We start from the raw sequence: 25,038 nt of genomic DNA on the forward strand, positions 1-25,038 counted from the left end.
TACGGTTGTCATTTGAAAACACTAGGAATACAACATTTAAGTCTCACGGTAACCTTAGATTGATAGATTGACATCATGATTTTGTTATTGTATACTTTGCTTGGGTGTACTTGTTAATGAATGTTGCGGGTACATGAAGTACAGAAAGAAGGATGAGCAAATCCTTTGCTTTCGCAAGCATGATGGAAAGAGGGAAGTGTAAGGACCATTGGATCCTTGGGCACTCTGATAGATTCATGATATAATTGTGCAACTATGGATGCTTGGAAAAGTTAATAATAGCATATGAAATAATTCATGAACCTGATATAGCAATCAACTAGCCGACATAAATATTTTGCTGCAAACCGATAATAAGGATCATTTATGGATCCTCCTTCATGATGTCATAAAATGAGTTCTTTGTTTTGGAAAGAATGACCATGATGATATCACTGTTTTTGGAGCAGGCCTCTTAAGAAGCTTGTTGGTTCAGTTGCAGCACGATGGACCTCATCCTAGAAATGAGGAGCAGGGCTAGATGACTGGCTGAGATATGTTCCGCTAAAGACTCTAATGAAGATTGAAAAAAGACCTTGATAAAGACATGATATACTGGGTTCTGCTCAAGATTCACTTTAAGAAGGATATGATGACTCCATTGGGTTGTTGCCTTGGTACTTAGTCTGAGGAGCTGATGTACTCCACAAGGACAAATATGATAGTAGGTTACAAATGGTTTAATGATCATGTTCAAGAGGGAGCCATGTTCGAGCTCGATGATGATTAGTTCATGAAAAAGGGCCATCATAAAGAGGTAACTTTAATTTGATATTCATTTTGATTTTTGAACTCATTTGGTTGAGTTGAATCAGGGCTACCGAAAGAGGGTTGTAGAAAGTCACCTACAACTAGTACTCATGTGATTGGATGGAAGATCTTGAAAGAAGCATGATTTGAAAGAGGTAGTTGTATGAAGGATAGCCAAATGTGAACTAAAAGATCACTTTCTGAGGAAGAAAAAGGATATCATGACTGTCGGTTCAACACTATGGTTCGTTGAAGGGAAGTGATGTAGAAGATGGCATACGCCCTACAAAGAAGTTATGAAGAAGAAAGGCTCCATGACGAAGAAGTTGAAGTCTATTTATAACATGATGATGTCGTATATAGAGGGCTCTGTGAGGTTTAAAGAAAGATCGCACGTTTCATGATGACAATAGGGCTTGAGAGATACTATCACAGTAGTTGATGATTGACACTTCTCCCTAGTTGAGAGGGAGTGACGGATATGGTTCTCTGCTTCATGTCTCATGCACTAGACCAGGATTAATAGTCGTAAGTCTTAGTGAAGGCCATGTGGAGAGAATGGCATTTGGAGGATTGGGTAAGCATCTAAGATAGATACTCCTTAAGGATTTGGAATCTGAGATAGGAAGTAGTCTAGTGATCGATACTCTTTAAGGATGAGGTAGGGCATCCAATAGGTAAGAGTAGTCGAAGAGGAAATTCCTTGAGGATGTGTAAATCCAAGACAAGAATGGTCCTAGAAGGACATACCTTGTGAACATCCAGATGGGGTATGTGCCTTAAGAGGTAGTGTGGTGTCCCACGTAAAACCTCCCAGCATTGTGCTCTGATCTATGGAGAGATAGAGCTTGTTAGTCAAGGCCTTGCTATGTTGACAATGTTGGTTGTATATTGATCATAATGTTGATGCTTAAGATGGCTTACCAATCTGACTCTTCTTATGAGAATGATTCAATGAAAATATTGTCCTTGTACCTGTGGTCAATTATGAATACCTCCCTAGTTAAGAGGGAGTGTTGAAATGTAACTAGTGTCAGTCTTCATAATTGTACATGAGTCATGACCTGATATAACTATTGATGTACTTGTCAAAAGAAAAGAAAAGAAAACTTTTTTGTAAAAAGAAAAATTATTTTATTGAAATGGGTTTCTTGCTCATCATGTTGTGGTCCTAGGTCAAAGCACCCATTGAGTGCTCTAGAGGTCTTGTTGTCAAGTCAAGAATCAAGGTCATGACGTACTAGCCCTTGAGGGCCCATGTAACAAGAAGGAAAAATATTTATTGCAATTCGTTGTGTCTAGAAGCCTCCAAGAGATGGGTCGACCAACCTTTCTCAAGTCGGTCTAAAGAGGCCTAATCCACACCCAAGAAAGCCTATATAAAGAGTAGCTTCCTCTCATTTGAAGTACACATTAATGAAGATAGATCTATGATTCTCTGATCCAAGCAACGAAAATAGAAGAGGTCTGATCTAGCAGTCAGCAGAAAGAGGAGCGAAGTTCTGAGGAGGCTAGCGAGGAAGTAGAAGGAGTGAATTTTTGTCTCTTTTTGTCCACACATGTGAGTTCTTTGGAGGATCTAGGGTTTCCTCAGCTCAGATTTTGCAGAGACAAGTTTGGAGTTTGGTTGGCTCATCTCTTGAAAGGTTTGGTCTTGGGTCAAGGTCAAGGTCTTGGAAGTATTCATTGAAATTCTATAAGAAGAGATTTTTGTGGGTTTTCCTCTCTAGGAGAGGTTTTGGCCTTGGCTAGCAGCCTACATCTGGTGTTCTTGTGTTTTCATTGTGATCTTCTTATTGGCATTTGTCTTGATGATGAACAAAACTAAACAATAATAATAAAGTCACAATAAAATGTCATGGATTGAAGAGAAATCAAATTAAATAAATACCATAACTGTCTGCCCTAGATTTCTCAACATCACCCTATGGGGAATTGACCCCTAGGCCTCTGCAACAAGTTCCCAGTTTGCTAGAACAATGTTGTGGGGGCAACCCCTCACTCCAACTCCCAAAGCGCACTCCAAACGGAAGCGCTCAGGGAGTGACCCCGAGAGCATGCTCCTGAATCGCTCCCGCAAAAAAAAAAACGCTCCCTAGCTTTTCTTCACAAAAAAAATTTTGCTCTATTGTTTAACACCCCTATAAAAGTATATGACAAAGCTAGTGAGAAGGAAAAGGGTTGGAACAACAAATTTTACATGCTCCCATTGTAAAACAACCTACACTAGTTCATATACTTGTGTAAGAAAGCATCTCTACAAGATTATGCCATGTGATGAAAATAAGACTGTAATGAGGCAAAACTTGTGATCAAGATAAGAATAGATATAGAATAATACCTAGCCACAATACAATTCCCTCATACAAACGGAGGGTTGCCTTCTAGGGCAAAAAACCCTAAATTAACATAACTTCTACCGTTAGATCTTCCGCCTAATGAACGGTCGAGATTGACTACAGAGTTACAATATTTTACAAGGAAATTTTCTCAAAATTTTCCTTTCAGGGGGGCTCAAAGGTTGTTGCCACCCCCCCTAGACCCCCTTGCAATAATAGTGGGGGGACAAGCCCCCCCACACCCCCCGTCAAGGACTAGGATCCAAACACGACCAAAACAACATCTCTAAATAAGGAAGATAGTCAGGCTCCACACCCAACATGATGAGAATCAAGATGTTGTAACTTGTGGATTTGTGGTTGATGAAGACATAACTACTATATGATTGATGTTGTATGGTTTAATCCCTGTTTTTATGCCATTTATAACTAGTTCATCATTCTAAATGATTTTGTTGACATATATGCATCAATATATATATATATATATACACTCCCAAAATCACTCCCAACCCAGAAGCTTCTAAAAATTGTCACTCCCTGCTCCCGCTTCCAAGCATCCTTGTGCTAGAAACACAGATTCATTGCAGATTTGAAGCTTAGGAAGGGTCAAATTGATCTATCATTGCTGTCATAGCTTCCCCCACCATTAGATTTTCAATCTAGAGAGTATATACCCTTTTGGGTGGCCCTAAAAGGGATTTTCTTTGTTGTTTCTTGCGTTTTTTCTGTGTTCTCATATCTGCAGTCACAAGACAACAAGAAAAAAAGAACACAAGACACTCCCTTACCAAAGGTACACATCAAGAATAACTTTTATATTGGTATGTATATTAATTGTTTTCTCTTTTGAGTTGTCCACAGTTTGACTAGCAATTGTGCCAAATGGATATGAAGAGTTCATTCCACAATGAAGATCTAGAGGAAGAAGTCTACATGTACCAACCACAGGGAATTCAGGATCCAAGGAATGAACATCTGGTTTACAGATGGAAGAAAGCTCTCTATGGAGTGAATTAGGCTCCCAAGGTTTTGGTACATAAAAAAATTGATAACTATTTGGGTGAACAGGGTTTCAAAAGAAGTCTTTTGGATCCCAACCTATATGTCAAAAGCATGGATGGTGAAGTAGTGATTTTGGTGATTTAAGTAGATGATGCCACCATTACAGGGAGCAACGCCAGCAATTACAAGGTAAAATTAGATTTATGTTCAACTTTTGACTTGACAGATTTATCCCTCCATTATTACTACTTATTCATAGAAGTTTGGCAAACAAATAAACCTATTTTGTTTCAAAAACAAAATATGCCAAAAGTTTGTTAGACATGTTCATGATGGGAGATTGCAAAACTGCATCTACACATAAAGTGAAAGGTCTGAAGCTTCCAGCCAAGACTGATTCAAAAGTAGTTAATGAATCAATCTACGGGAAACTAATGGGTAGCTAGATCTGTCTTACAGCCACTAAGCTTGATTTAAGTTATGCAGTCAGCTATATCTTCTGATTTATGACAGTTTCAAATACAGAACACTGGACAACAACAAAGAGGGTGCTACACTATGTAAAGGGAACATTAGGCTTTGCCATTCTATATGGTTAGAGTCAATGTTCTTAAAACCGGAAACGGTGACCGGACCGGTCCACCTAATGAACCGGTTTACCAACCGGAACTGGTCGAATCGGGACTGGTTAGGTCTAAACGAACCAGTTTTAGAAAAATACATTAAATAATTAATTTTTAATGAAACAAAACTATTTTTAAGATTTAAAACCATGATTCCAAGCCAATAGAGACAAAATATGCAAAGTTTGCTCATTTATATACCATGTAAAGGTGAATATATCAAAATGGCACCAAGTGCAATACATATCATCAACAAAATAGTCAAATACATAAGCAATGAGGCTCTAAATGGCCTATAAAGTCCAAAAACAATGCTGCAAGCTATGAGTCCATTAGCCTACTACAAGTCCACAGTGTACACATGATCAATCATCAAGTTCATCACCACTACTAGACACAGGATCATCATCAGGATCTACATAGACATCATCTGGTTCAATGTCTGAGGATGCCTCAGCGTGATCTGCAACTTGTGATGTGGCGCATCACTATTGATCTGTCTTATGTGTGTTGTTGTGTGAGTTGAACCTTTCAGTCATTCTTATGTGTCTTGTTGCGTGAGTTGAATCTTTCAGTCGTTATGATGTTTGCAACATGTCGCTTTCATTTACAACTTATCATGATAAGCCCTTTTCCTTGTTGCAATTTACTTTATATTGAAGTTTTACTTTCTTGTGAGGTTGAGATTTTTTGAAAGTTTAAGTAGCTTGCAAAATGCAACATTTGCAAATTCTTTTCCTTTTTGCTCCCTATCATAAGGATTGGAGTTTTCAATCTTTCATTTGCATGTGATCTGATGTACATTATTGAAAGTTCCAAACTTGTTTCTTTTGCTTTGTGGCTCTTATGGTCTTATTGCACCTTTATTGATACCCAAAGGTACATCATTGTGCAACATGTTGTGGTAACTTTCAACTTCAAAACTTGCAAACTTTCTGCCATAGGTTGATACAAAAAATCAAAAGATAGAGGCAGTTGATCAAATGACACTGGCTTAAAAGGTTCAAAGTCTAGGAGATTTTCACCTTGTCATAAGTATTAAAGAGTTAAAAGCTTCGATGATGCATGCCATATTACAAAGATGGAAGGTTGCCAAAAATTAGTGAATGTTGTTGGGACTAGCAAGTTCTAAGTTTAAGTGACATGAAAAGTGTCACAATTAGAGTAACTTTCAAGGAGGTGTGTCAAAGCTTGAAAACTTCAACAAAAGACTTGAGGTGGAGATTAAATAGGGAAGTGTAGATGGAAAATTAAGGCTTAGCAACACTCCACAAATTTCACAAGTCATAAGCTCAATGCCAAAAAGGCTTTAAACAACACAAACTAAAGATCTAATGTGAAACAAGGAGCTTGTAGGTAAAATGTAGTTGTTTCAAGATGTAGGTGGACTTTAAGTGGCAATGGACGTTGATTCCAACTCAATCTTGTTTCATTTGAGTCACAACCTCTACTAGCTGTAGATCTTGAAGCTTAAAAAAATTTAGGAAGGGTATACAAGTTTTTCTTATCCTTTTGTACCAAAGGCACAACTTGGGGGAGTTGTTGCTAGCTCAACAGTTGCCCGGTGTTATATTTGGGAGAGGCACTTAGATTTAGATCTCATATCCTTTGTCCCGACACTTCTTTTGGGCACTACTTAGAGGATTACATCTTTCTTCTCGATGCTCCCAATGCATAGAGGCACAAAGAGGTGGATAGAGTGCAATGCCATTTCGATGCTCAAATTTGTCAAACATTAGGGGTAAGGACAACCCTTGGCAATGAGGCCTAGAAGGGGTGGTTGTATGTGATCTGGAGACAACTTACACATAACCAATAGGTGGCCACCTTTCACTGGCTTTTGGTAGAGGGTCAACTCTTCTAGATAGAGAGATATCCTCTAGGTTGAATCTAGTTCCTTTAGTTAGATTTCCATAGTGAGATTCTTTCCTTTGACCATGGATGGTAAGAGAGCTTCACATTTGACCTTGACCCTCTCTCCCCTTTATCTGACAATTTGACCTTGACATTCACATAAACATTATATAGTAACCAGTCGATTTAGGACGGAACTGACCAGTTTGTAGTCAAAAATCGGCCAAAGCACCTTCCTGATCGGGTTTTTCAGCCAGTTCCAACCGGTGGCCTTGTTGACCGACTGGTTTGACCGGTTACCGGTTAGGACTGGTCGGTTTTAAAAACACTGGTTAGAGTGAGGAGATTCAATTGTGTGGTTATTTAGAGTTGCACTGTGCGGGATCTATGGGTGACATTAAGTCTAAAATAGGTTATGTGTTCAGTGTGGGCATAGAACTGTTTCTCAGATCAATGAGAAACACCATGTCATTTCACTGTCCTCTACAGAAGCAAAATACAGAGCAGCAGCAAAAGGGCCATGTGAAGCAGTTTGGCTTAGAATAGTACTTTCATATCTGCAAGTTGATGATGATCAAAATGAACTTTACTTTTCTGTGATAGCCAAGGAGAGTTCACAAGCTTGCCAAAAAATCCTGTCTTTCATGAGTGCACAAAACATGTCAACGTTCATTGTCATTTCATTCAAAAACTTGTATAAAATGGAGTAAATGAGCTGAAATAATGCCTAAATCAAGACCAAACTGTAGACATCTTCACCAAGAGTCTTGGCCTAGATAAATTTGTAAAATTTAGAATCAAATTTATTATATTTTTTGGAATGGCCATCAAGGGTGGATGTTAAAGTTTATAATGATCATATAGATATAATCTTTATCCATAATAATAGTCACATTATGACTTAGTATAATCTAATCTTAGTGTTGTATTAATGATTTAAAGCACATTTAAGTCATTTTAGGGTTTATGCATCTAGGATTTGATGTTATTTCTTTGCTATAAAGAGATGGTTGCTCTCTTCATGTGATATCCAATAAGTACTTCTCTCTTTCAACTTCTGTCTTGTATCCTTGGATTCTTTGTGTGTTCACTTTTTGTAATATGTGTGTTTGAGTAAAGCAAAAGCTATTTGAGATATTGTAAGGAAGAGTAAAAGAATTGGGTTAGAAAATTTTGGGATAAAGGTCTATCATTGTCTTCCACAATCAGTTTTAATATTTTGTATTGATGATGATGATGATGATGATTTATAATATTTTGTATTATAAATGTGTAAAATTAAGCAATGATATTATCAAAATGAGCGAAGTTTGCTCGTCTTGTGTTTTCACTTGCATATGTGCTCTGAAAACCACAAGCCATAAATCTGGTAAATCGTTATTTTAGGTTTTATAAATGCATTTGTGTCTTTGGTGTTCTTTTACCTTCGTAAACATGTGTGGAAACAAAAACTGGCATCTAGCATAGGAAGGAGTTTGATGTAACAAGAATCATAATGCAACAACCAGTCAACTTTTAATAGACCACGATATACATCTTGGCCAGTAGTTTATTTAAATATTGTAAAGTTAAAAAGAAGGTCTCTAATGTTTCAAACTTAAATAAATAGTGATATGCAAAGCAAAAACGATTTACAGCATAAAAAATTTAAACAATTAGCGAATGCTCATAAAAACTCTGGAATTAAGAACCAGCTGAGCCATTTTAATAATCAATGGAGCAAGTACAATAGTATGGTGGAATGCACCTGGGCTTACCTCAATGTCAAGCATGACAAAACCCAGGTGATAATACAATGATCTCAAATGCTAGAAATGATTGCTCCTCTAATGCTCTGCGCTACCCAGAAAACTTCACTGTTGCCTAAAAAGAGATTGCAAGAAACTCCTCCTCCTATGCTCAGAAAATTATGAAACTTCAGCCACAAACTCCTTGGCCAAAACCCACAAAAACCCATAAATGGTTTGGCCCGATTTCAACTTCCCAAAATCAACCCCCAAAGGCACTATTCAATTCCCAACAATTCTACATTGTCTGCTGCAAAGATACGGCTTAAAACCCCACCTCCGGTGCTCAGAAAATTATGAAACTTTATATTTAGGATCCTTGTCAAAAACCCAGCAAAACCCAAAAAGGATTTTGGCTTGTTTAGAATTTTTAAATTCGACCCCCTTGGAGCCCAACCTCAGCTGTAACAACAAAACTCAGCCTATTGGAAACTACCTGTAAATCCTCCCAGAAATGCCCCCAAAGTGTTGGGTTGGCCCTTGCTATCCAATCCCTGACTTCTCGGGTGAGCTCTTGGCCTAAGACACTTGCTCCTAAGCACCATGGAAAACTGTTGAGTGGCCTTTGTGTTGTCCCCTAGCGCAGCAATTCAAACTGTTGGAATGTTGGCTCTGCTGGCTGTAAAACTCAGCAAGAATGCTGGTCTATTGCTACTATCTCAACTCTCTAACTCTCCGGCAAACAATCTAATCTCTGTTGGCCTCTAGCTCCCTCTGCATATTCTCTAGTGGCTCAGAAATACGCACTCCCTACTCTGCGCTGGTTGGTGGTGCTATGTCACTGCCTCGAAACTCCTGAAATACTTGTAGAATTGCCTCTCTAGGGCGGGCACAGATGGTCCCCCGAAGTAGAGGTTGAATCTCCCGCTTGAGGGATTCGTGGCTAAACAGTCGGTTGACTCAACTAAACAGCAGAGTGAATAGTCAAGTGATTTTGTTTATAGATGTATGAAACAATCCCAAAATGAGAGTTGCTCCCTCCTTATAACTCCTTGGGCCTCCCTTGCCTCATGTGGGCCCCTCCATCCACCTATTCGACTTTCCATCCAAGCTATTCGAATGGGCCAATTTGAATTCCCATGTGGGTGGCCCTGACATTCCACTAACAACCAAATTAAGTCGAATTGCCTCCTAAGTCTCTAAGTCGAAAATGATGGGTTCTCTTCCTCAGTCAAAAATGTGCAAAATTGTGTAGCAGCACCCTGTGACAAATGTATTTGAGAAGGGACATGACAGTCCTCCCCTCCCAAATATTGCTTGCCCTCAAGCAACCTCAAAGTTGGGTGCTCCAATATGTGCTCACCCTCCCAGGTGGCATCCTCATTCGACAAGTTCTTCCAACGCTCCAAAAGTCGTTTGTCCTCAAGCAACGCTTGAACGAGCATCCTCTCTAACTGTTGCTCCCCACTATCACTACAACATGTGCCAAGGGTCCCGATGTGCCATTGAATCGTCCTTGACCTCAGCACTGTCCTGATATGAAAGAATCCTTCAATACTAGGATCCCAGGCCATCTTGCGCAACATGAAGCTCCCCTCGCTCCACTCACTATCCTACCTAGTGCAAGTACTAGAAGTCCCTTGCTCCATCAGTGACTCACTAAAGCCCAATGGAAGATCTGTATGATCTCCCCCTGCAGTAGCAGACACATCCCTAAAGGTTATTGAGTTGTGAAGAGATGTGACGTCCCAGTTCCCTGCTAGTCCCAGAGTGGTGCCACCTTGTTGACGCTGCGCTACTCTGACTATGTCATACTCCCCATCGTGCGCAGACAGTATCCTCCTCTCCTGGAACTCGATGGTGGAATACTGAAAGAGGCGAGACACATCCTACCTGGTCATCTCCATGGCACCAAGGCCTACCCATCCAAATCCAACTCTAAACTTGTGCAGCAATAAAGAATGTTTGCCTCCCCATATGATGAAACCCTCTGTGAACCCCCATGTGTCATCCCAGGGCGAACTATATCACTCCCTGCCACGAATCCGCTCATCACGAGTGATCTATCGATCAACTGAATCCCTACATCCCATAGGCAGACTTGCTGCGACATAGCCTTGACAACCGATGGAATCCCTTTGGCCCTCATCTCTAGTCCCTGCATGCCACCCATATATAGGCTCCATACATCATGAACTAATATGAGGCATGTTAAACTGTCTAATGCCTGCCACTGTGTAGTACTAATGACCACTGGAAACAACATGTGCCAAATAGCTACCCCTGAATGCAACCAATAGATGGGTATCTGATACGTGCAATTGATTCAGTATATGTTGATCCATCCTGCTCCTGCCAACCATCGCCACTGGTTCGGCTTCCCGCCCCCTGGAGAATGTGTTGATACAATGTCGGGAACCCGGATACATACTGGACAACTATCTCAGTCGTACACAGTATCCTCTTCTCATGCATGGTCCAGACATGCCTGGTGGAAAGAGTGAAACATGTCTCCCCTGTGACCAGCTCCCCAGGCATAGGATCAATGATGAATGATATGCCATCCCTATCGGTGATCACCTCATCTCTCGACCTGTGGCTATTGACTCGCACACCGACTCGATGCCCCGACTGAGAAGTCTCCCCTCTATCACACCAAGTGTCATCCAAATATCTTGGGTGAGCTCCCTATCCCCTGCTACTCATGCCCAGAGTGTCAAAGGACAACAACCAGATCGCCCGTTCCTGTAAGTGACGTAGAAGAGGGTCAGGAGTGTGAGTCCTCGCGAATACCATCAAGTATCGCTCATTTGTGTCCCCATCGATCCTGGGTGAACTACACCCAAAGGTATGTCCGGTATCTTCGTCCATGGGTGTCCCTTGAGGCAACACTCCAAGACCTCATTGTGCATCACCATACACCTCTACATACCACCGATCATCCCAATACTCCTGGACATGCCACTGTACACCGCGGCCTACCCCTATACACTGTTGGGTATCCTCGGCTACAGCTATGCCCTCCTGTACTGTCCTGCTTCCTACCTGTGTCATTGCACCTGTCACTCCCTGCATGTACTCACTGCGATGTGAGGCTCTCCCACTCCGCAGCGCAATCCAATACACTACAACACACCACCATGCATCTCCATGCCCACCTGTAGACCACTACTCAACGCTAGATGCTCCCACACATGTCTCTATGTGTCAAGCCACACCCAATCAGTATCATCACCTCCACCATCGCATCATTATCCCCGCCGATGAATGGATCTTCCCTCCAAATCCCCCCTGAGGGATCCGAGAAGTGGCTCTCCCTATGTGTCAGCAGTGATGCCACCACTGCTCCGCTACTCTATGTCCCTTGTGCTCCACACAAAAGTGAAGAGTCCCCAACTCCATGCAAGGCAACATCTGGTGGCCTACCAATGCAACCTTCTCCGACAAACTCCTGCCAGAGTATGTTGATCACCCAGTGATCTAGTGTACAAATGCCATACCAAGAAAACCAAAAGTGTTTGTCCATAAACTGGTCGGCCACTGGTGCTGATCGAGACTCCCCTAGCAAATGTGCACGCTCAAATGCACCATCCTGGTTGTAGGCAAATAACATACATGGGAAATGATAGATAGTCCCTCCTGGCTCCCAATGCCGGTCGGGGCTTCCAGCATCCCTAGTGTCTGGAAACTCCTCCAGAGCTCCACCTAGGTCCACTACCATCTCCATAGCCCACTCCACCAGGTGCCAACTCAGAATCTCTCGCCACCCAACCCGAAGGGAGGGATCGAATGCACGAACTCCCACACATAGAACAACCCCAGCATGCGGGTGTTGCACCCTGTGCAACTCAAGTCGTCTCATCTCGCTATCCTGGTCAATAGATACAATCTGACTAGGTAGCTATGTCTCCCTTTATCCAATGGGCCAAGGTAACATAACAGTGTTGCCAGCCCCGTCTATGTATGCCCGAAGAGGGTTGCTCTTACGCTCCAACGTGCACTCTAGCTGCACCAATAGGGAATCCAACTGCTCCCCAACGTGAGTCAATTTGGCCGTGGACTCGGCACAAACCACTCTCATGCCCTCCAGCTCCTTGTTCTGCTGCAGAATCGCCTCTCGCACTAACGCAACCTTCCTTTTTAATGCTAGAAGGTCGGCCTGAAACTGATGGAACTGTCGTGGGCATCTATCACCTGTAAACTCAATCACGGTTCTAGATACCTCAACAATTGTTGGCATCTCATCCAGGGATGGCACCCCCTCAACAAATGGCTCTATGCAAGTAAACTCTATCCTCTCCACTAAGGTGTCAACTGGGGCTATCAAAGAGGTCTCTAATAAAGGTGACTCCTACGCCACACCGGGTATATCGATGTGCTCCCCACCATCTTGTGGGCTCTCAGCATCATGCTCAACCTCCTCCTCAGGCTCCTGATATTTAAAGCCAGGTCTCCACCAGCAAAAGCGCCCCCTGGTCTCACCCTCTAACCGTCTTTGTCCTGTCTACTCCTTTTCAGGAGATCTGGTGCCCTGATCTGATTGACTTTCCCACACGATGTAGATGGATGTACCCCCACGACTTGCTCACCTCTAACATCTTTTTTGTAAGGGTAAGGATGGGTTTGGTTTGTCACCCTCCTCAACTAGGCCAACCTCTCATCATCCTAATGAATTCTACCCCAGAATTTCTACATACTGGATTTCCCTTGAGAATGGATTTGTCTCCGGCTTTACCCATCACTGTGCACTCGTACCCAAAGCTTCCATGATCTTTTGGCTAATTTCCCACTGTTGGGCTAAGATCATGCTCTGATACCACTGTAATGTTCCAAACTTAAATAAATAATGATATGCAAAGCAAAAACGATTTACAGCACAAAAATTTTAAACAATTAGCCAATGCTAATAAAAACTCTGGAATTAAGAACCAGTTGAGCCATTTTATTAATCAATGGACCAAGTACAATAGTATGGAGGAATGCACCTGGGGTTGCCTCAATGTCAAGCGTGACAGAACCTAGGTGATAATACAATGATCTCAAATGCTGGAAATGACTGCTCCTCTAATGCTCTGCGCTGCCCAGAAAACTTCATTACTGCCTAACAAAGGACTGCAAGAAACTCCTCCTCATATGCTCAGAAAATGATGAAACTTCAGCGACAAACTCCTTGGCCAAAACCCATAAATGGTTTGGCCCAATTTGGACTTCCCAAAATCGACTCCCAAAGGCACTATTCAATCCCCAGCAATTCTACACTATCTGCTGCAAAGATACGACTTAAAACCCCACCTCCGGTGCTCAGAAAATTATGAAACTTTATATTTGGGATTCTTGTGAAAACCCAAAAAAGATTTTGGCTAGTGTAAAATTATGAAATTTGACCCCCTTGGAGCTCAACCTCAACTGCAATGGCAAAACTCAGCCTGCTGGAAATTGCCTGTAAATCCTCCCGAAAATGCCCCCAGAGTGTTGGGTTGGCCCTTGCTATCCAATCCCTAACTTCTCGGGTGAGCTCTTGGCCTAAGACACCTGCTCCTAAGCTCCACGGAAAACTGTTGAGTGGCCTTTGCGTTGTCCCCTAGCCCAGCAATTCGAACTGCTGGAATGTTGGCTCTGCTGGTTGTAAAACTCAGCAAGAATGTTGGTTATTGCTGCTATCTCATCTCTCTAACTCTCCGACTAGCAATCTGATCTCTGCTAGCCTCTATCTCCCTCTGCGTATTCTTCGGCGGCCCAGAAATACACACTCCCTGCTCTGCGCTAGTTGATGGTGCTATGTCACTACCCCGGAACTCCTGAAATCTTTGTAGGCCTCTCTAGGGCGGGCACAGATGGTCCCCTGAAGTAGAGGTTGAATCTCCTGCTTGAGAGATTCGTGACTAAACATCTAGTTGACTCACTTAAACAGCAGAGTGAACAGTCAAGTGATTTTGTTTGCAAGATGTATGAATGAATCCAAAAATGAGAGTTGCTCCCTCCTTATAACTCCTTGGGCCTCCCTTGCCTCATGTGGGCCCCTCCATCCACCTATTCGACTTTCCCTCCAAGCTATTTGAATTCCCATGTGGGTGGTCCCCACATTCCACCAGCAACCAAATTAAGTCGAATTGCCTCCTAAGTACCTAAGTCGAAAATGATGGGTTCTCTTCCTTAAGCCAAAATTGTGCAAAATTGTGTAGCAGCACCCTGTTACAAATGTGTTTGAGAAGGGACATGACAAGGTCATTACAGATTCACTTCATGTCAATCATTTCATTGCATATAAAATTAACTACTATATTTCACGTATAAATTTTCACTATCCAGCGCCTAACACTAGTTGAGTACATGCATCAATACTGCAGCAGGATCACTTGGAAAAATGTTAGCTTAAAGAGCACCTTATGTTTCAACTTAACTGACATTTAACTGATCTTTTTATTATACATATTAGCAGAAATATGAACTGGTGAATTGGTATGCAGTCAAAAATCTACATGAAGTGACCCTTTAAATGAAAAGGAAAATAAAAGAAAGGCTAATAATGCAAGAAAGCCTTGTGCACCCACCAAAGGCTGAAGGTTGTTAAAACAGATCTGTGAAGGTAATGCACAAGGATTTCAGAAAAGGGTCAACCAAAACTTGATATCGCTCACCTCTAAAATCTGATCGATGTAGGATTGTGGGGATGCATTACATCGCTCACAGTGACAAATAAATCGATACTTCAGCCACAATTCTGCCTGTCTTATCTTCTGCAATGTACGGCAAACAAGGAAAACCTCAGCGTAGGATTTTGTGTTAAAAGAACTTACAGGTACAGTATATGTCATCAACAAGATACAACACCACAGATATGGGTAAGAGGAACATAATTATATCAAGAAGTCAATATTTCTGCAGAAGCTAGGAAGATACTTCTCCAATGAAACATAAGCATATAAATAGAAAAGAAACAATTTCTGTAAAATGCACAAGAATTAAGAACAACATCTCACATGATGTGTAATGAAATTTGGAATAAAATATGTAAAACAAACACAGTTCAATGAGTGAAATGGATTGGAAAATAAAGATCAATTAATGCAGAGATGGTTGAATAAATAATCCAAATGAGCTGACTAAACTATGCATTCCCACAGCAAACACATATGCTTGTATATTGTTCAAAACAACGTTATTTTAATTTCAACCTAATAATTCTTGCAATTTGCTATTTTTGTTTGAATCTGATCATTCTCTTGTAATTTTATATTAAGATCTAGACAATAATAGAAGGATATACTAATTATCAGAGTTAGTTTCTATTACTGTAAAATCTCGCACTTCTAGATATAAAATCCAAAACCTCAAGTGCGAGACCCCATGTAACTCAAGAGGGGGCCACTGTCACCTCGCCAACTTCTGGCCAGTTCTCATCCTCCTCAAAGGCGATTCTCCCTAAGATAGGATGCTAGGGTTTTAGGGCTTTGAAGGTAATATCAAGGTTTGAGTTCAAAGAGAAGATCCCCAAACACACACAATCAAGAAATTATAAGGTGATTCTGAACAGTAAACCCAAGCAAAACAATATAAAATATTTTGCAAGAAAATAAAGTGATGGGAGGATAGAAGATCAGTGCCTTAGATTGCCAATATACTTTTGGGGCATATGGAGTCGAGGATCAACACATTTGAAGACGATTGGAGTAGATTTAGGTTCAAAAGGTTAGGGTAAGTTCACTCACTATCCCTAGAATTTTCTATCTTCAAGGACAAGGGAAGGAGCCCACCTGCACCTTCCTCAAAGTCTTGGAAGAAGGGTTGGTTTAGGAGGGATAGTGAAAATAAAATAGCATGCCCACATAATTAATACTTAATTGCCATCATCTACAAACACAACCAAGACAACAAAAGTCCACTTACTTATATTATCATGCATTCATCCAAACTTCACCAATATTCATCCCAAAAAAAAGAGTCGAATCCACATCAACAAAGCCTCTCCAAGAGGTCGCTCAACTCATCCATCCATCACCAAATTATAAGAAGATAAATCACAGAAATTTCAGACTTGGTAAGGGATTTCTTCCCCAATCCAACCATGAGAAAATGAGAGAAAGTGCACCTCTATTTATTGAGGACGTGCTCAAATTACTTTACATGAAAATATTAATTTGCTACATCACAAGCCCCTAATTTAACGTATGGAGGGGCGAAACGCCCTCTTCAATAATTAGCTAATCTAAATTACATTTAATGTGCGCCTCTTTTTGCCACTTGTACAAAAAAAAGAGGTGGATGTATTGAGAAAGGGAAATTTCGTAGCTAGGGTTTATATATATATATATATATATATATATATATATATTTCTCAACAATCCCTTTTCTCACTCATTTGATAAACAACTATTTTAACATAACATATATCCTTCAGCAGCATAGTCTAATGTTATAATTTGACCATTCAAACCATGCATAATATTAAATAAGTCCAAGTTCGATCGTCCAGATAAACCAATCCGTTCCAATGGAGTCCCAATTGTCGTAGACTATTTTGAATTCCACAAAATTCCGACAATTTCTAAGAGATCTAGACTACACCATATTAAATAAAAAATGACTATCCAACTTGGACAAAACCCCTTTTTGGCTCTGCATCAAAACCTATTCAAGATGTGGTTGGGCTTAAGGGGATGTCCTAACCCCTAATTTGCATGCCAATTGTCCAAAACTCCACAAAACCCTATCTCAATACTTCTGCGAAGGTCTCCAAGAACTTCGGTCCAACTTTTGTCCTTATGTTGACCTTGAAGGACTCATTTATACCTCAAAGCTCAGCGCCTTCAGAAATTCATCAGCAAGGGTTGTCGTCCCACAATCCTACCTTTTGATCTAACTTTGAGTCTTCAGGATAGCTGCAGCCTTCCCAGATGGCTTTATATCTACTACAGTATGTCCTGCACAAGGCTTTAGCCTCATGCCCTGCGGTCTATCCAGGATTTCTGCTCAGTGGATGACATCAGTCCTTGGAAATAATTCGTTTTGCCATAGAACTATGACTTTGCCACAAGATTGACCAAAGAACTAATTCGCTACTCCTTAGATGTAGAAAACCCTGGATCAAAACAAGAATTTATTGCTTAGATGATATGCCTGTGTCAGAAAATACTTTGTTGCCTTCTCAGAGCTATCATTGTGCCAAAACAAAATTAGGAAAATCCTCGCTGCTCTTTCTAGATGATGTTTTTGTGCCAAGACCAAGAACAAAAAACCCTTAACAGAATTCGTTGTCTCTAATCGATTTCCTATGCCCAGAACAAAAATTAATCCAACCATAAACTTTGCTCCCCGTTTAGAAAATGTTCTTGTACCAAACAAAGTGAAAGAATGGGGTGATGTCAACTAGGGTGGAATCTTTCACCACCGAGATTGACTAAAGAAAAAGGGGTCTTAAAACCTTCAGAGCTAATGCTCAAGAAACAAATGAGATGATCCACCTTTATGATCCAAAATGAATCCATCCCTCTCATATTTATAGATTTCCAAGAGGGGTCTCTTCTTCTAAAATGATTGAATAAACTTTACTCCAAACCCAACTTTGGGTTTCTTTGCCCAGTTACCACAAAACTTGCCAAACAGTGGGAATTTTGGGGGTTTTCCCCTTATAGAGGACTATAGCCTACGGGGATGAATAAGCTATTTCGTCACATTTGTCCTCAATTTGTAGAGGACGTTACAGCCCCCCCCCCCCCCCCCCCCCCCCGGCCGGAGATTGCTTACCCTCAAGCAATCACAAATTCAGGTGCTGCAAAATACATTCTCCTTCCCATGTCGCGTCATCCTCTAGAAAATTCTTCCACTTGATAAGGTATTCTCAAATTATTCTCCCTCTTAACTTCTTTTCCTGCACGACCATGATCGTCTCTAGAATCAATTCCAAATGTCGTTCTTCGTCTAATGGTGGCAATTCGATAAAGGTGGTGACCTACTATCTCATAGTATTCTTGAGGCTCAACACATCGAATATGTTATGGATTATGTTGTCACTTGGTAGTTCTATGTTAAAATTGGCAACTAGGGCAAAACTTCATGTGGGTCATCTTATTCATGGCTGATAATATTTTTATTAGATTCCTCTCGTCGAGAGTGTAAGATTGATATAAAGATCATCCGATTCCAATAGTATTCATGGAGATATTAATTTATTTTGATTATGGAATTATTATCAAGCTGACCTACAACTCATGTAGGCTCAGAAGCCAAACAGTCGCATCTATTCAAACACCAACATTGTGTATAAATACAAGAGGATTTTTCCTCATTTGGACTCACTCATCTCATCACATCTCTCTCTCTCTATTGCGCAGAAAAGAGTCTCTTCTCTACTGCGCAGAAAAGGGACTCTCCCTCACACATGTGAAGCCGGAAGCTGCTGAAACTGAAGCTACAACTACAGAAGTAAAGATTGACCCGCTCTGAAAGCCACAACTTTTGGTGGTGGAATAAAGTCAATCCGACGGACGGTTTGCAAGATATCAACTGCCCTAGTTTGAAGTCGGAAGCTGCTGAAACTGAAGCTGCAACTGCAGAAGTAAAGATTGACCTGCGTGGACTAGGAGATCTCCTCATCTGAACTACGTTGTAGGTTCATCTGAACCTCCTTTGGAAGCCGCAACTTTTCGTGGTGGAATCAACCCGATCCGACGGTTGGTTTGTGAGATATCGTCTGCCCTAGTTTGATGATGAAGCCGCTAATGCTGATGCTGCTGATCTAGGGTTTGCTACTGCTGATATGAATCAGATCTATTGTACTATTTCTCTCTGTTGAATTAATGAAGATAAAAGAAGATTTGATCAAAGGGTTTCCCCACACATTGTGGGGTTTGTCCCTAGCTAGCCGCCACATCTTGTGTCTCTTGTCTTGGCTTGTTTTCTGTCGATCGTTTAATGTTCTATCTGCACTTTACTTTATGTATATGTGATTGCTAATCTGTGGAATATAATAAGGGAAAGAAGTAAATTGTTATAAGCATAAAACATACCATATCTTAACATGGTATCAGAGCTGAGGTGAAGACAAAGCAAGAGCAAGAGCAAGAGCAATCACCAAAGAGAAGATTGGCAAGGCTATCCTAAAAGATCTATGGGGTCCTCAACACTTTTTCCTACCGAAGACAAGCTCCATGAGAAAGCTAACTATCACGGATGGAAGATATCTATTGATCTAACCCTATAAGATCAAGGAGCGTTGGACCATGTAAGAGGCAATATTGTTGAGCCTCCATCAAATGCATCCGTTGTTGCCTGGAACAAATGGAAAAACGGAGAAGTCAAAACAAAGAAGATCATCCGGGACTCTATCGACAAGCACTTGGTGGCCTACATCTCTGACCTGAACACCTGTAAGGAAATCTATGATAGACTGGTGAGTTTATTTAAAGTTAATGATGCAAATCAAGTTTTGTTTCTTAGAAATAAGCTGAGGGAAATCAAGAAGGGTAAATATGAGAGTATGCAAGCATACTTCTTAAGAATCATCGAGATCAAGAACAATCTCCTATCTATTGGGAGACTATTACTGACAGAGAAATGACAATCACGACTCTTGGAAGATTACCATCCGAATGGTACGCGTTCAAGACTACTCTTCTAAACAATAATATAATTTCTGGTTTCGAGGAATTAATGGCCAGATGCATTCAAGAAAGAACAAGGGTAGAAGAGCAATAAATGCCCTTGCCTAAAGGTCCTCCTGCTGCCTTTTCTTCTCATGCTAAGAAAAGAAATAATTCCGGGACTAAATCAAAAGGAAAGGCTGGACCTAAGGGTGGAAGAAAAGGATGATGTTACATCTGCGATAAAGCAGGTCACTATGCAAGGGAGTGCCTTGATAGAAAGGACTCACACTGGGACGACGATCAAAATCCCCCTAATGGCAATGAAAGGAATGACAAATTCAATAGCAAAGGCAAGAGAAGAGTTGGGAATTAAGGAAGAGGACAACCATTCAAGAAGGCTAGAAATTCCAGGATGTATTAAATGCACCTGACCTCAAAAAGAACCTGGTGTCCATCTCGGCAATGGAAGACAAAGGCTACAAGGTAACCTTCAGCGATGGCAAGGTACGTGTATCGAAAAATAATGTTAAAGATGCCTTTACTCTTGGGTTTCATGTTATCAGGTCGATGAAAGTCAGGTAGGTGTCATGTCTTATGACACATCTCTTCAGTCCGAACTTTGGCATTGGAGGTTTGCCTACCTTCATTACAAAGATCTACTCGATGTAAGACATATGGTAACAGGGATGCCCGAATTCCGAGTAGAAAAAGAAGGTGTATGTTCAGGATGTGCCAAAGGAAAGCTCAAAAGGGGACCATTCCCCTCAAGCCTAAGCAAGACCTCCGATATATTACAATTGGTTCACTCAGGCATACCTGAGGTTGGCATTAAGAGGGAGACTACTACACCACATACTCCAGAGCAGAATGGTGTGGCACCGTACGATTGTGGAAGCTATCTCTATGATGATGTAACAATGCCTGATGTGGAAGAACCGATGGATCCTATTTATCCACCTGAGCCTTCCTCTTCTAGGAAGAGGCCTTCATGGCTTAGGGGGATACTTGATGATGCTGAAAGACATGCTGCACCCCGAGGAACCTTCAGTGAAAGTAAGAAACCCAACAGGTATTAGGGATACCTGACCAGTATGAGCACAATCATACAAAATGAGCCTTCATCATTCTCAGATGCCGTCAAGCATCAAGTATGGAAGGATGCTATGACCATTATGGAGAATGATGTCTGGGAAGTAGTTCCCAAACCCCAGGACAAGACAATTGTTACTTCAAAATGGCTTTACAAGATAAAGCTGCAGCAGATGGAAGTACGAAATAGTATAAGGCTCGTTTTGTTGCTCGTGGTTTCTTCCAGAAGGAAGGTATAGACTATGATGTGATATTTGCACCTAGTGCCAGATATACGACCATCCGGTTGATCATAGCCCTTGTGGCTTCACAAGGATGGAACCTACATTAGATGGATGTCAAGACCGTGTTCTTGCATAGTTCGATCAAAGAAGAGGTCTATGTGGAGCAACCCAAAGGATTTGAGATTTAGGATTGAAAATATCATGTATGTAGGTTGAAGAAGGCTCTTTATGGGCTGAAGCAAGCACCCTGAGCATGGTATGAGAGGATCGATAGCTACTTGATGAAGCTGGGATTCACTAGGAGTGAAGCCGATCCTAACCTTTACCTTAAAGTTGAAGATGACAAGCCTCTCATACTGGGGTTGTATGTGGATGATCTCTTTCTAACAGGTGCAGACCCTCTCATTCACAAATGTAAGAGGGAGTTGGCTTCTAAATTTGAAATGAAGGACCTAGGACTGATGCACTATTTCCTAGGACTTGAAGTGTGGCGGAAGCCAAGGGAAATTTTCCTATCTCAAGGAAAATATGTGGTGAAGATTCTAAAAATATTTGGTATGATGGACTGCAAGCTTGTGACTACCTCAAGGATCTTAACTTTCAAAAGTTATATGGTAGTGATGTCGGACCAGATTTGGGAAATGCCTATGAGTTTCAAAAACTCATTCACGTTGATGTTCTTGGTGAACCTCCGTCCAAACATATGTTTTGCAGTTAGCATTGTGAGCTCATATTTGGTTGAGCCTCACTAGATTGGTGCCAAGAATCTTCTGAGATGTCTTCAGGACAATCTCTCATGGATTGAGATACATTGCCGAAGATATGAAATTGCATGATTATTCGAATGTTGATTAGGCAGGTAGTGTGGAGGATCACTGGAGCACTTTTTAGTGTTGTTTCTCTTTGGATTCTGCTTCAATATAATGGATAAGCAGGAAGCAGAAGTTGGTTGCCATAAGCACCACCAAAAGCAAATACATATCTACGAGTATGATCTCGTATGAAGCTGCCTGGTTGGGGAAGCTCTTCAGTGAGTTGTTTGAACACATACCACTATGATTCTCTGTAACAACCAAAGGTGGGATTCGATTATTGAGGAATCCCGTATTCGTCGATTGCTCCAGCAGATAGACATCATCTGGGATATGGTAAGTCAATGAGCAAGGAGGCTCCATCGCATTAAGATGATGTACAGGTCGATACACCTTGTCAAAGCCCCGACAAAAGATCTAATCTGTGATTTTCCCAAACGACTTGGAGTTGTCAAGAAACCTTTGTACAAGGGTCCAGCATGTTGCATACATCTGGGAGCTCTAAGGGCTTGCGGTTCTTACTGGAGCAACATATGACCACAGGGTGACTCACCCTCCCCTGGTGGTGCGCACTGGAACAAGATGATTCGCTCTCTTGTGGGACAAGATGATTCGCTCTCTTGTGGAACAGGATGATTTGCTCTCCTATGTAGCAAGATGATGTGTTCTCCTGTGAGGCCTGGATTGATGTGTTCTCAATGGCGATTGTAGCAGGATTGATGTGTTCTCCTGTGAGGCCTGGACTGATGTGTTCTCCATGGCGATTGTAGCAGGATTGATGTGTTCTCATGTGAGGCCTAGATTGATGTGTTCTCCATGGCGATTGTAGCAGGATTTATGTGTTCTCCTGTGAGGCCTGGATTGATGTGTTCTCCATGGCAGCGTGGATTGATGTGTTCTCCATGGCGATTGTCGCAGGATTGATGTGTTCTCCTGTGAGGACAGGATTGATTAGTTCTCCTGTCGAGGCATCCTACCCATGCAGTCTGGGACTCATGGGAAGTACCTCTCATCTGATCAATGAGCAGGGAAATGAAGTTAAGGACCATAGTAGTACCTATGGACGCATTGTTGTATCTACCGTACTCCCTACGCTAGGATGACCTCCATTGATCTGGGATCAATGATACTGGTCTGGGACCAGTGGTAGGAGTTGTACCATACTATGACACTGACTTCGGGTCGGTTAAGACTGGTCTGGGACCAGTGGTACATACTCTGAGACTGACTTCATGTCAGTGTAGTACTGGTCTGGGACCAGTGAGTGGTACATACTATGACGCTAACTTCGGGTCGGTTGAGACTGGTCTGGGACCAGTGGTACACTCTCTGAGACTGCAATACTGGTCTGGGACCAGTGGTAGGAGTGGTACTTACTATGAAGCTGACTTCGGGTCGGTTGAGACTGGTCTGGGACCAGTGGTACGCACTCTGAGACTGACTTTGAGTCAGTGGAGGATGATACTGGTCTGGGACCAGTGGAGTTGTACTCACTATGACGCTGACTTCAGGTTGGTTGAGACTAGTCTGGGACCAGTGGTACATACTCTGAGACTGACTTTGAGTCAGTATGATACATCCTCGATCATTTCTTCTTCTTCATAATTCAGACAAAAGCAGAGCAGAACAGAACAATGCAAGAGCAGAACAATACAGATCGGTACAGGGCAGAACAAGGCAAAGCAGAACAGGCAAAATAAATCAAAGCAGGGCAAGGGACAGGCTATACAAGGCAATGCATTTGAAGGATGAATAGTAACAACCGATAGACAGATTGCAGATGAAGTTCTCCCTAGTTGAGAGGTAGTATTAAAATTGGCAACTAGGGCAAAACTTCATGTGGGTCATCTTATTCATGGCTGATAATATTTTTATTAGATTCCTCTCGTCGAGAGGTGTAGGATTGATATAAAGATCATCCGATTCCGATAAGTATTCATGGAGATATTAATTTATTTTGATTATGGAATTATTATCAAGCCGACCTACAACTCATGTAGGCCAGAAGCCCAACAGTCGCATCTATTCAAAGACCAACATTGTGTATAAATACAGGAGGACTTTTCCTCATTTGGACTCACTCATCTCATCACATCTCTCTCTCTCTCTACTGCGCAGAAAAGAGTCTCTTCTCTACTGCGCAGAAAAGGGTCTCTCCTTCACACATGTGAAGCCAGAAGCTGCTGCAACTGCAGAAGTAAAGATTGACCTGCGTGGACTAGAATATCTCCTCATCTGAACTGCACTGTAGGTTCATCTAAACCTCCTCTGAAAGCCGCAACTTTTGGTGGTGGAATCAAGTCAATCCGACGGACGGTTTGCAAGATATCGACTGCCCTAGTTTGAAGCCGGAAGCTACTGAAACTGAAGCTGCAACTGCAGAAGTAAAGATTGACCTGCGTGGACTAGAAGATCTCTTCATCTGAACTGTGTTGTAGGTTCATTTGAACCTCCTTTGGAAGCCGCAACTTTTGGTGGTGGAATCAACCCGATCCAACGGTCAGTTTGTGAGATATCGTCTGCCCTAGTTTGATGATGAAGCCGCTAATGTTGATGCTGCTAATCTAGGGTTTGCTACTGCTGATATGAATCAGATCTATTGTACTATTTCTCTCTGTTGAATTATTGAAGATAAAAGAAGATTTGATCAAAGGGTTTCCCCACACATTGTGGGGTTTGTCCCTGGCTAGCCGCCACATCTTTTGTCTCTTGTCTTGGCTTGTTTTCTGCTGATCATTTAATGTTCTATCTGCATTTTACTTTATGTACATGTGGTTGCTAATCTGTGGAATATAATAAGGGAAAGAAGTAAACTGTTATAAGCATAGAACATACCATATCTTAACATTCTAGCTCATATGCCAGTTCGCCAACCTTTCGGAGAACTTTGTAAGGGCTAGAAAACCTATGCTTCAACTTTTCTACACCGTTTTTCTTGAGTGTGGACTACCTATAGGGCTACAATCTCAAGAAAACACGGTATCCTATCTCAAA

The 25,038-nt window shown here is 41.5% G+C and overlaps 1 protein-coding gene across 1 annotated transcript in view; it reads right to left on the reverse strand.

The window, feature by feature from the left end:
* Positions 1-25,038, reverse strand: part of LOC149180138 (SET domain-containing protein) — a 181,160-nt gene that overhangs the window by 41,822 nt on the left and 114,300 nt on the right. Inside the window, 1 exon segment of the mRNA XM_089415920.1 lies at positions 14,976-15,074. Within this exon segment, the coding sequence (XP_089272046.1) occupies positions 14,976-15,074 (99 nt within the window).

Source organism: Pinus tabuliformis, chromosome 3_2, assembly GCF_031772625.1.
Source record: "Pinus tabuliformis cultivar Carrire ecotype Pingquan chromosome 3_2, CPIR1, whole genome shotgun sequence".
NCBI lineage: Eukaryota > Viridiplantae > Streptophyta > Pinopsida > Pinales > Pinaceae > Pinus > Pinus tabuliformis.